The sequence below is a fragment of the Uranotaenia lowii genome, chromosome 2 (genome assembly GCF_029784155.1).
Source record: "Uranotaenia lowii strain MFRU-FL chromosome 2, ASM2978415v1, whole genome shotgun sequence".
In the NCBI taxonomy this organism is placed as follows: domain Eukaryota; kingdom Metazoa; phylum Arthropoda; class Insecta; order Diptera; family Culicidae; genus Uranotaenia; species Uranotaenia lowii.
The window spans coordinates 164,418,766-164,431,929 of record NC_073692.1 but is presented as its reverse complement, the minus strand read 5'-3'; the positions used below and the strand labels follow the sequence as shown (position 1 = coordinate 164,431,929).

The window sequence follows — 13,164 nt, the reverse complement described above, 5'->3', positions numbered from 1 at the left end:
TTACAGATTGAATAAACGTGGAATACACAAGATTGGCAATTGACAATCAGTACCGAATTGTGAATTGAACCCATCCCGTCAGTCGACCTGCGATTACCGTCTCATTACGCTAACTGCTCGGCCACCAAGACGTACGCGTAAATGAAATTCACGTTGCTTTATCTTGTTTTAATTACGATTAATCTTTGCTGTTTTTATTTTCTGCTGTTTTCTCAAATTTATATTTGATCTCCCAAAATATTGTCTCACAAAATTTAATCCTGCAAAATTTGGTCTCACAAATTCCTGGAGTTTTCCCAAAATTACTGAACGAACAATTCAAGTCTAGCACGTTTCAAGCATGGTCTATGTTCAGTCGAGGGGTAACGAATAATCCACGGTTCATTTCCCTAATGCCAGTTTCTTCCACTCAAACGATCTTCCATCGGATCACAGGATGCTTACCTATCTTCGTAGGAGAGATTGTTCAGGGAGCCAAAACTTGGTCAAGGTTCCTCTCATTTTCGATTCGTTTTCCTTACCGCAAAAAAGGCAATTTCCGGAGTTTGCCCGTGTTTGTCGAGAGTATTTCCCGAATGGCAAAAGGAAATTGTACTTGGAATGTTCCAATTCGATCCACGTGCTTGGCGGCAGCAGCAAAAGTAACAGACAAAAAAAATCAAAACAAAGAAGGCAAAATAAACTTGCGATTTCCGCAACTGGTTAGCGAAGTAATGCGCGAAGTTTTGCTAACTTCTCAGGCTGCTTTCGCTTTTCTCATTTTTTTTTTGCTTCAAGCTCAAAATTTACTTTAACCCACGGCTCGTTTTCGACAGATTGGATAATTGCTACTGAATAATGCATGAGAACTGGCTGTGAAACTGCCCCTGAAGGAAACTGTTAAACTGCACCATGTTACATGAGGAAAATCGGCAAAAGTAAAACAATAAAGTGATACATTTCCACCAAAAAATTGCCCATGGGAATGTTACAATAATCCAAAGCTAAACATTATGGCACTGTTGGAATAAATTTGTTAGTCTGCTCAACATTAAAAATCAAGAAGTTTTGTTGACCCTAAGAAAATTTTATTTAGTTTCTGTGATGAAGAACTAGTTGAAGAACTTAAAATCCTGATGCAAGTTTTTTTAAGTTAAATTATTATTGATGAGATAAAATAACACTTATTTTAATTCTTTAAACACAACGGAACTATTGATAAAGTTTCCATAGTTCAACAAAAAATAAAACAACGACGGATAAAGTTGAAAGTTTTGTTCCCATGGTATAGCAGTTATCATTATCATCAAATTATTAATTAAATAATTGACAAGTCTCATATCTTCAATATTAAGATTTTCCAGCGGCTTTCCGAAAACAATTTGTTTCAAGAAAATGATGTTTTTTGGGATTCACACATTATTTCAAATACCTAATGTTCTCATGAATTATAAACCAGTTATAAATGTATAAAACGACAAAATTATTTCATCTTAAAGGCAGTTTTTATGAACAAAGGATAGATTTCTTTTGTTTAGTTGTTTTAATTCTAATTTTTTCAGCTTGAATTTCTCATTGGTTAAGCTTAGTTCATCAAAAGATGGAACTGTTTGAATGCGTGTGTCTAAAAAATCAATTCGTTTGATTGAAATATTTTCGGAGAAGGTAATGAAGGAATTCGTATTATTATTCCTGAAAACATGTGAATATAATTATTATTAATCGTTTTTGTAAGAAATATTTCTATTTTTCTTATTTTTAACATCGCTCACCGGAAGGCGCACATTTTTTTCAGTCACGATATTGATCACTATAATTCCTCTAATCTGATACATTGTCTTGTCTACAATGCAGGTGATTGCAACCTCCTTCTTCAATTTTCGCTTCATTTTTGCCCTTTACTGCTCTTTTGAGACAACCTGAGAGAAATTTTGAGTATTTAACGTTTAGAAATTATTAAGATTAGATTATTTTTGTTCCATTAAAACACGTTTTAATGGAATTTCAGATAGTAAAATCTAAAAACAAAATTTGCAGATTAATTCTGGAATTCAATCAAAAGTTAAATCGGTTAGATGAGATTGTAGGCTGCGAAGCAAACAATTAAGATAGCTTTTCTTTTTTTTTTAAACTTCGAAAATCAAAGTTTTTGTCACGAAAATGGTTTTTTATCCACAGAAGAAGAATACTAGCATATTTTTTTTGCAAAAAAGTCAGCATATGCATACTTATATGCCAGGGACGTTACAGAATTTAACATATTTAATTTGTTTAAAACTGATTTTTTACAAGTTTTGTCGCATTGCCTCGGCACCGGCTTTACAGCTTTCGAGCTCTAGAATTAGCAACATTTTTTAAGGCTTAGTTAAATTGACTGCTAGGCGACACTTTCAGCTTTTCGGAGTCAAATTTGCTGAGCATTTCAGCGAGCTACATCTAGATTCGGACACATCATTTTTTTTTTTAAATAGTACGATTCTATAATATTCCCAGCAAAAGAATGTTTAAATCATCATTTTTTGTAATTCTTATATGATGTTATTCAAAAATTATCACTATATGAACTCTTTAGAGAATTTCTCGTCAAAATGTCATTTTACAAATGAAAAAAGTACACACATTTAAAAAGCAGAAAATGTAGAAAAAAATTGTTATCCACAATTTTTTTAAGCTTCTCTATGTCAGCTCTAAACAAACAAAAATGTAAAGGAGTCTTATCATGTAACTACACACTTGAAAAACCGAAAATTTAAGAAAAGTTTTTGGTATTTTTATTGCTAGTAATTGAAAATTTATTGTACAATTTTGATACTTAAATATTTTCTGAAGTTTTGAACTGATTGATGAAAATTCAAAATATTGTATTAGTATAATCAATTCTGGTTTCGATACATCAATTTCTAATATAAATTTTATTCTTAAAAAAGATTATCAAAATATGATTTTAAGGTATGAAGCTTTTGGATCTTTATTTTCATTAATTTCCTCTTTCTTATTTCTATATTTGAACCGAAATTAATCAAAAAGTAACAAGTTTGTAACAAACGATTGATGAATAAAGTGTACAACGTATTGTTTTAAGTAGGTACATATTATTTCAATTTTTTGTGTTATTTAAAAAAAATATTATAAAAATAAATTGAATTAAGCATTAGTTTCTGAAAGTTCATAATATTCTTCAATGAAAAGTCTACTTTAGCTGGAGTTCTGCTGGAAACTTTCGGGAAATTTAGGCACATTTTTTGAGTTTTAAAAACTGGTTTTGCAAGATTTTTGCGTCCTGCACATTATTTTTTTTGTCAGACTTTGTTTACCACCTCAAGTTTTAGGGGTATGGCGCTAAAAAGTTTCCAAATTAATCCGTTAAGAGTGAAATCAATTATTTATAACTGATGAATTAACTAACCTACTTGAAGAATAAAATTTTAGTATGAATCGTTTTACTATCCTCAATCCTGGCTATTTCCCGAAGAAAAGTGATACAGATTTTGCCTGTATAATCTTGTTTCAGAGATACCACGCTTCGAAAAAATCTATTTAACAGTTTTAAGAAAATTGAATAAACATTATTAATTCTTCTGTTGATATCACAAAAGGAAATTTTGTTCAGTTAATTATTTGATAGGTACTGACAAGACCGGATTTAAGGAGGGGCAATGGGTGCACTTTTTCCGTAAATATGCAAGCTGTGCAAATTAGGACTATTTTTTTCAAACTTGGCAAGATCTAGGCATTTGATTAAGAAGTTTTTAGACACAAAATCCGAAAAAATCTTTATTTTTTTAAATTATGAGAATAAATCCAGAAAAATACGAACTTGTTTTTTTAAATATTCTGGCACCGGACAAGCCTGCTTCAATTGTCCACTTTACTTTGAATACCCGGGCATGTCCAAAAATTCTGTATGTTTGGAACATGGAGTTTGGAATGCTTACCCTACAATAAATAGCACAAGCTAACAAAATTTACATTTTCCGATGTGCAAAAAAACAAAGAGCTTATTCTAACTGATTTAAGTACGCTGAATCCTAATCTGCAATAAGATTTAATATTCTAGCAGCGTTTGTTTTCGTGAAAACTTTGGGAAATAGGTAAAAATTCAACAAGGAAATTTGTACACTTTTGCCAAATCTCCCAAAATAAAATATTCAAATATAGGCACCAAAAATGTCCTAAAAATCTCATGTTTTTCAATTTTGTATTTGAATTTCATCAGTTATTTGTTTTTCTTATCTTTATTTGAAAATTTCGTTTATGTATGCACGTGATGTATTAACAATTATTACTTGAAGAAGAAGATACATACCTGATACCTGAATAACTCAGCAAAAGTTATTTCGTGAAATTCAGTCTAGGATTCGCTAGTTACGGCTGTTTGAGTTTGGAAGCCTGATTTTTTTTTCAACCTAGACCTCTGCAAGGTCTAGGAAGAACTTATTGCAAGATTTGATATGAAGTTTCTTACTTTGAAAATAAAAGGTTGAAAACATAATGTGAAAACATATTTACCATCATCAATTTGTCCAAGAATTGCAAATTAAAAAAATCAACCAAAACCATTTCTTGCAAAATAAGAAATTGTAACATAATCTTTAAAAAGATTCCAAGCTATAATAAAATTCAACTATAACTGTCGATTTGCCTGATTTTTTAAAATATTCTGGAATGGATTCTTCCTTTACGCAAATAACCGGAGAAAAAAATATGTGAGAAAAATTCAGATTTTGCTCTTCCATTAATCCTTAACTCTGTTCCAAAATTGATGTTACAAACCTTTCGTAATATCTGGGGGGGGGGGAGGTTGGTTAGGGTCTAACGGGTAAAAAAACACCATTTTCACGATTTTTTTTCTAGAGCTATCGTTCAAACAAATGTATTCAAATTTTTTGCATTATACAAAGCATTGTTAGAAGAACATTTAGTAATTTTTTCGTAGAAAAATATTGAAAAATGAGCCGGTGACGGAGCACTTTCGAGGATGCCTTTTAGAAAACAGGATTGGCGGTGGACACTGTATCTCAGCACAGAATCATCTGAAGTCAAAAAATCAGAGCAAAATATTTTTAATAGATGTTTTTCTGGACCCCAACGTTTTTATTTAATTTAAAAAAAAATTATGAAATTTTTGTGGCTGTTTGAAGTAAAAACTACGATTTTTCACGAAAAAATCCGCCATTTTTTATCTGTAAAATCTCCCCAAAGTAAAAAAACAAAAAAGAAAAACGTTGGGGTCTGGTATTTTATATGTAGAAAATATGTTCTAAATTTGAAAAGAACCGGATAAGTAGTTTTCAAATGACGATGTCCACGGACTTTAAAAATGTGCTTTCGAGAAAAACGCGTTTGATGTTTCTGTTCTTGCTTTCTTGCAGTATTAGATAGGAGGAGATAAAGGCCTATAATTTCTACAGTTTTGCTTCAATAAACTTGAAAATTTAACACAACATTCTTGAAATGTTTTACAATAAGAAAATAAAAAAATAAAAAATCGATTTTTTGAAAGTGTTAGACCGTACCTTAACAGAATTTTTACAGTGAAGCTCACTCAATTGTGAACGATTTTCAACCAATCCTTGAGACCTCGGCATTATCCTTCATCTCATGAGTTTTTAATTATTCTTTAAGCCCCTTTTTGAACTGTTAGAAATTGAGCAAAAAAAAATTAAAGAAATACGTTTTTTACTGTTTTTATTTTTCAAAACTGTTGGAAATTGGTTACTTTATGAAACGAATGATAACCAGACTGTTTGAGTTGATCCAATTCTCAATTTTTGGCAAGCCAATTTCATATAACTATGTAGCTTCCTGGAAGCTAAAAGTTTCAAAGCATAACGAACCAACCGGAAATGGAAAGGCAAATTGTAAAACGAAATAGTTACTTCAAACGATTTGATTATCAAATTTTTATTCTCTCCTGTGTCTCCATAATGACTTAGTTACTATTCTCGTAATGTTATATGTAGTTCACCGGTCGTCGCCGTTAGAGCCGCTCTTTTTTTTTCTTTTTTCCATTCCACTTCCGGTCGTTTCGTTCTCGTTTGCGGAATCTCTTGTTTAACCTGCGCTATCTCTGATATCCTTCCGCCACAGGATTCAATTACGGAAACAGCGAAATTCTTCCACCCACTTCGCAGAATCTGAATGTCAACGTGCCGGAAAATGCAGCTCCTCCAGGGCCAGGTGGAGAAATTCGTAGTTTTGGGGGGTCTCAAGAAGCGGGAAAGGGTTCGAGCCCGGAAACCACCACCTCGAATGCCATTTTACGGATGGAGCTCGAGCTGCGAGATAAGCACGCCATTCGAAGGCCGGCGCCAAAACCCGGCGGAAGAATCGGAGGTCCGGGACTGCAGCCGGGGGCGAAAAATCCATTTGTTCCACCCGGCAAGGGAATAAAACAGCAAAATGATCATCAGACGAGCTACGTTCCGCTGGAAAAGGTAGGTGGAATATCCGGGAAAATGAGATTTCATTATACGATTCAATTTGCTTACTTGTAACTTTATCAGCCGCCGGCATATTTTTGTGTAGTTGCCGAGGTAAGTTTGCGAGATTGTGTTGATGCTGTGTTTACTGGACCCATATGACCCCATGTCAACCATCAACATAAATTAACATCAACTCGTTACTTTGGCTGACGTCTCAATCATTTTTCATTATGATACTTTTTAAAAAAACCTATCGCATCTGCAAATATCATTGAACCTTTTTTTAACGGTCGTCATTAAAATCTAAGATCACAACATATGTTACTAGAGTTTTTGGTTTGATCTTAAACGTTTTGTTACGAGTTCGAAACTGGTAAATTTTATTTAAAATAGCTATATCTTCTTAAAAGTGCTAAACACTTATTGCTAACTGTTACTAAAAACATACGCAAAACACTCATTTGGTAGACGTTTTATTAAAATTAATACAGATTCAAAAGTTGTGCTGTTTAAGGGGGGTTAAGGGGTTTAATCCACCCCCACCACCAATGGAGATTTTTTCCAAGTGAGATTTTAAGTTCATGAAATGAATTTATCGTATTAACGGGTAATTACTTGATAAAAATGTATTTAAAAATTAGTGTTAAGAAACATATCAGAAATTTGGCTCGCCTCCGACGGAATTTTGTCCTTAATCACTCTAGGGATAACACATTTTAGCTTAAGACAATATATGACGTTCACGGATTAAAAACTAATTTTAATTGTTAATTTCGATTTGCAATTCAATAAACCTTTTATATTGCAACTAAAATCTTGACACTTGAAACACACTTGAAACATAAAGAATGGGTTTTTATTAAGAAGTGTAATTAAAACAGTTAGGAATTTGAAATCAACATTTTTTTTTATTTTAAATTCATTCATGGAATGAATTGTTAAATGAAATAAAATCTTTTTAAAACATTCATTTTAAACAAACTTGTAATAATGTCTTTCCAAATTAAAAAAATTGTAGAAATTAACTTTTTAAGATTTTTGTATCTCAATCATTCCTGGATTGAATGAAGTATAGAAAAAAATTCAGAATCCGTTTTTTTTCATGTAGGGTTGTAAGTTCATCAGTACATAATTAATTATTAATTTCATTCAAATCCGATTCATTTTTATACTTATAAGCTCTAAATCACCGAAACAAGAGGTGATAGACAAAATTTAACTAATGATTCGAAACCATTCTATTCTCTTTAGTTATCAAAAAGTTTTCAAAATGGCAAGATGTTTTTATTGAAATATTTCCTTCTTAAATGTTAAATAACTTGGTCTTCATATTTTTTTTAATTTTCAAATGAATTCACAAAATTTTAAAGCATATTTTTTCAGTTTTTCAAAAAAATTAGTATTTTTTTTATGAAGGATTTATCACCGTAATTTATATTTGTAGATTTAATTTATCGGCCTAGCAGTGAAAAGTGATGTCCTTTTTAGTAGAGACATCTAAAGATTATGAAAGGTTTTTATATAGGTGGATAAAAGGTTAGATGAAATGAAAGATGTTGAAAATGAGCGGGTAGAATTTTTATAGAAGCATATCATCACATATCAAATTTTTGTTCCTCACGGACCTACTACTATGAAGCGGTAGATACAAAATGATGTCCACTGACTTTAAAAATATGCTTTCGAGAAAAACGCGTTTGAAGTTTCTGTTCTAGAATTCTTGCAGTATTAGATAAGAGGAGATAAAGGCCTATAATTTCAACAGTTTTGCTTCGATTGACTTGAAAATTTGACACAACATTCTTGAAATGTTTTTCAATAAGAAAAAAAATAAATATATTTTTTGAAAGTGTTAGACTAAGGTTGCCAGAATTTTTTCCACTCCCATCCACTCCATTTCAATTTTTCAAATCCAAAAACCGGGCTATAACCGGGCAAAATTTAGGTGTTACTATATATATAAGCAAAGAAAAAATGCAAAAAAAGATGAAATTATTATTTTATTAATGTAATTGCAGACTTCCAAAAACTTTTTGGAACACTTAAATATTTAAATGTTTATAAAAGTAAATCAGCGAAATTATTTAAAACAATCGTTGAAAATGTCCATACCGTTAATCGATTTAGCTGAAACTAACTCAAAAACTTTGTTTTTTTTTGGTTTCTTGGTGAGAATTGTGAAAAAATCCGGGCAATATCCGGACTTTTTTCACGATATCCGGGCAACCGGGCCGGACCGGACTTTCTCGAAATTTTGCATCAAATATCTGGGCAAACCCGGATAAAACCGGGCAATCTGGCAAGCTTATGTTAGACCCTACTCCCCCCTTAAGGAGTTTATAACTTTTGAATGTATGTATTGAATTTGATGAAATTTTGAAACTTCCTTTTTACTGCTTCGAAAACTTAGAAAATGATTCAAATTAGGTGTTCAATGAAGTCTGTCAATTTTCATAAACTAAGTTTGAAATTTATGAAATCAAGGAAAACTATTAAAATGTTTGAGCTGTTTTAAAATAAAAACTGTAAAGAATTTTGGTAACAAAAAACAAGATAGGTCGGTCGAATTGAATGTATTCAAATTCATGAATGTGTTTCGGAAATTTAATTTTAAATTCAGTTCTTCCTAGAAGTTTGAAGTAACTTAAATTTAATTGAATTATGAGTTTGTTTTACTCCAGTTAAATTCCAAAAGCTTATGGATTTGCAACGATCCCAAAAAGTATTTTTTTTTTTAATTTAGCTCAGGGGGGTGTTGAGCTTTAAGATAAGGCGAAAAAGGACGGTGAGTGGAAAACGTTTGAAAACCACTGCTCTAAGATGACCGTTAAAAGCCTACAAATTTGTATGGAACTTTCTATGATAAAGGTGTAACAATTTCAAAAGAAACCGTGATAAATTCTGGCAACACTGTGAAACCACTTAGTCTTCATTGCATCAATTGTAGAAAATTTTAAACGTTTTGACACACCTGAAAAAAGTTACAGGGATTTGAGGTTTGCTTTTACTTTTTCATACATGTTTTTTCATGAAAAATCAATGGAAAGGTAACGGATAAATCAGAATCCCGGGAATTATTTAAACATTTTTCTCAATTGTTTGAAATCTTCGATGTATTCTTTAATTTCTTTTATATTGGTAAACATTTTCAAATTGAAAACTTCTTTAATATTACTGTTTAAACTATATTTCCCTGGGATTTGAGTTCACAAAAAAAACGTTAAATTTGGGAAAAACAACAACGGATAAAAAATAACAAAAAATAATTGCTTACCGTCAAACGGGGCATCATGCAAAAACAGGGTTAAATGCAACATTTGTATACCACAACACTCATTAAATTTTTATTTCGATATACTGTAATAAAGTAATCATTGATTGATAACAAATTGAATATGACATAGTTTTCAACATCGTGAAAGAGTTTTTCAAAGTTTTTGTTTCTCATAAAAATTTTAAAAAATCGAGAAATAGATGTACAAGTTTTAACATTTTTCGATGCCTTAAAAAACTTAACCTAGTATGACGGATTGGCTTAATGGTATCACCTTCAAACCCTATAATCCTTTTATTATCCTATACTAACACTGTTGGTATAATTTTTTTTTCGGATAATCACCAAATTTTTTGAAATAAATATTTTTATAATTCAGTTAGGTGTCTGGGGCAACATGCAACAAAATGCAAATCAGAACTTAATCTCATAAATCGCGTTTCCATATGCTGGGATATAATAGTTTTTCATTATGCGTTTGTTAACGGTAAAATTTCATCCATTCTATGCTTTATCGTCATGATTCAAGCTTTAAGAATATTTTGTAGTATTTTTTACCCCTGAATGTATGCAGCAGATTAACACTTTTTTCTTAATAATATTTTTGACAGAAAAAATGTACAGTCCCCCCACAATCATCAGTCACTTAACGTATCCTTTCACCATAAAATGCTTGTTTATTCGAGTGTTAGTTGACCAAATATCAAGCTTAGCATACATTTTAGACATGAAATGCTTCTTCTTTGAGTTCAAATGTGTTTTTATTTCCAGTTTTGTTAAAGAATAACATAATTTACCGAAACTATCAGCGTTTTTCAAAACCACAATTATGGGTCAAAATTGTAGCCCGTAACAATTCTTAGTCAAATTGCTCACAATTATTAGTCACATAGAAGTCCATGGCAACACCCAAATATCAACATGGAAATCATCGCGTTTCTGGAAAACATTCAGGGGCATTCTTTGATAGTATAAATTCAAGGGGCATTTGGGTAGAGCTATAGCAACCAAGAAATGTTTTGCTTTGCTAGCAAAAAAGTGACCCATGATTGTGTGAAATTTGGTAGATGTTGTAACAATTATGGGTCAATTTTATTATGCAAATAATTTTGAAATTTCGCGTTTTATTCGCTTAGTTCCATTTGGAAAACGTTAACTCGTCCTTTTTGCTTATATGAGACCTATTAATTTTGTTGGAATTTTTCAAATACCCGCATAAGAAGCTTAACGGTTTAAGACGTCAACCTTATAGCATTGGAAATTTTTGCGATAGTTCAACAGATAAACATTAACATATGACAAAAACTATTCAAAAAGCAATTTCCCCGTGATCAAGTGCACATATAATATTTTTAATGCATTTTGATGACGTTATCGATCAACTAAAAAAAGAAGAATGAAAAAATTTATTTTAGTTCAGTAGATATCAGCAGTTCAAATGACCGGTGACTAATAATTGTGTGTGACCCATGATTGTGGGGGGACTATATAACTTAAATCGAACAAAACCAAAAATTACTGCTATTGGTGCTTTATGCGTAATTACATCACAAATGTATCAAAAACTAGAAATTTTCAAACGTTTTCAATTGATTTTTCACCAATTACAGAGTTTGCAGCAACTTACCCCTTTTTCTTAGTAGGGTGAAAATCGCATGTTTTTGTAAATTAAAAAATAACTGGTAAAACCAATAATTTTTCTGACTACGTCAGCTTGGTGTTCCATTAACCTTTAAACTTTTGATGTACAATTGGTATGATTATCTGTAAGCATTAAGATTTAAGGAGCCATTGAAGTGTTGGATGTTGCCCCAGTTGACGGTATGATAGTTGTAAACAAATTAAAAAAACAAGTCTCTGGATCATATGGTAATAAAAATAGAAATAATTTCTACAAAAGATACACAGTCAAATCATAAAAATCATAAAACGGTGAAGCTTAGCGATCGATTTTTTTTTTCAATTTTTCCGAATTTTTAAAAAAATTTTTTGATAATTTATGCCAGAATCACTTTTATATTCTTTGAAACACTTTAAACATTTCAGAAACATCCAATTTTCAACATTCTATGTTAAAAACAAAGTTTTCCAAAGAAGAAAACAAAATTTAAACTAAACGATAAACGTTGCAGATATTTTGTTTAATATTTTATTTCTCACAAACAAAATGTATAGGAAAACTTTAATAAAATTAAGGACTACAAATTTTTTCGCTTAATTCAAAACTACCTACTTGTTTTCTTCAAGAAAGTTGTTTCTAAGCTTAAAATCTTCTCATCGTGAAAGTAACAAGATTTTTACAGTCTATTTCTATTTCTATTTCGATTATAGTCGTTTTAACATCTTTATGTCATTCGCGACTTTATATAAACGATGCAGTTGGCGGACAGTCATTGAAAAACATTTCCGGTACAACTGTGATCGATGTTTATTTTTGGGCTCGAACTCACGGACATCGGCTCAGGAAGCAACTGACTTGCCAACTGAGCTATATCACAAGCCCTAAGATTTTTACAGTGTTGTCAGAATTAGTTATGATTTTGTGATGAAAACTTTCACATTGTTTAAAAAAATGTTATCTTAAAGGCGTTCGAGTGTTGCCTTGAGGTTGTCCAATTAAAGTAAAATTTTGCAGTTATTTATTTTAAAAAAAAAGATCAAGATTTTGGAGTGGGAGTAGTAAGAATTGGCTTCTAAAAACTTCCATCTATCTAAGGGCCACCCTATTGTTTACTATTTTTGTCTGGTATTCTCTAATGGCTGTGTAGAATAATAAATAGATTTGAATACAGTTGATGTTTTTTCGTGTAAATTTGATCGCCTAAACTGTTTTTTCTTTTTAGTTATAGAAAATCCTAATTCACGAGTTTCGTTCATTGAGATTTTTCTGTTTTTTTTTTTTTTCAATTTAATAGATGAAAAGTAGAAGATATTCCATAAAAAAGGCAGAGAATATCGAAAACAAAATATTAAAAAAAAAACATAACGAAAAACACAATTTGTTTTTAAAATTATTCATCCTTTTATAATTTGAACTAAGGATTAAGAAGTGCAAAAAGTAAAACAAAAACTTCATTCGTAGCCTACTACATTTGCTTAGTTTCAGCATATTGGTGTAGTGACAGTTTTTCACATATAAAAAGTAGTGTTCACATTCTCAATAGCTCAAATTTGTGAAATTTTTAGTTAAAAATGTTCAACACATTCCAAATAAACATTTTCACTAAATCATTAAAAGCCATGTAATGAAATTCAGTTCAAGGATCAGCTAATCATAGCTTTTGAAGTTTGAAGGCCCAATTTTTATCGGTCTTTGATTGTTTATTTCAAAAACTTTAAACATTATACCGTGGAAACCTGAATAGATTGAAAAATGTTCACTGATTGTTAGGATTTGTGACGTTCAAGTTATCTTAATTCAATTTTAGATTTCAGTTTTCTTATTCATTTTTCTAAATCTTTCCACTCGATTCGCTTTGTATTACA

General features: G+C 31.0%; 1 protein-coding gene across 1 annotated transcript in view; it reads left to right on the top strand.

The window, feature by feature from the left end:
- The window catches only part of LOC129742054 (uncharacterized), a 144,362-nt gene that overhangs the window by 5,830 nt on the left and 125,368 nt on the right, over positions 1-13,164 (top strand). Inside the window, exons 4-5 of the mRNA XM_055733901.1 lie at positions 532-641; positions 6,070-6,416. Coding sequence (XP_055589876.1) covers positions 532-641; positions 6,070-6,416 — 457 coding nt within the window. The remainder of the gene's footprint in view (positions 1-531; positions 642-6,069; positions 6,417-13,164) is intronic.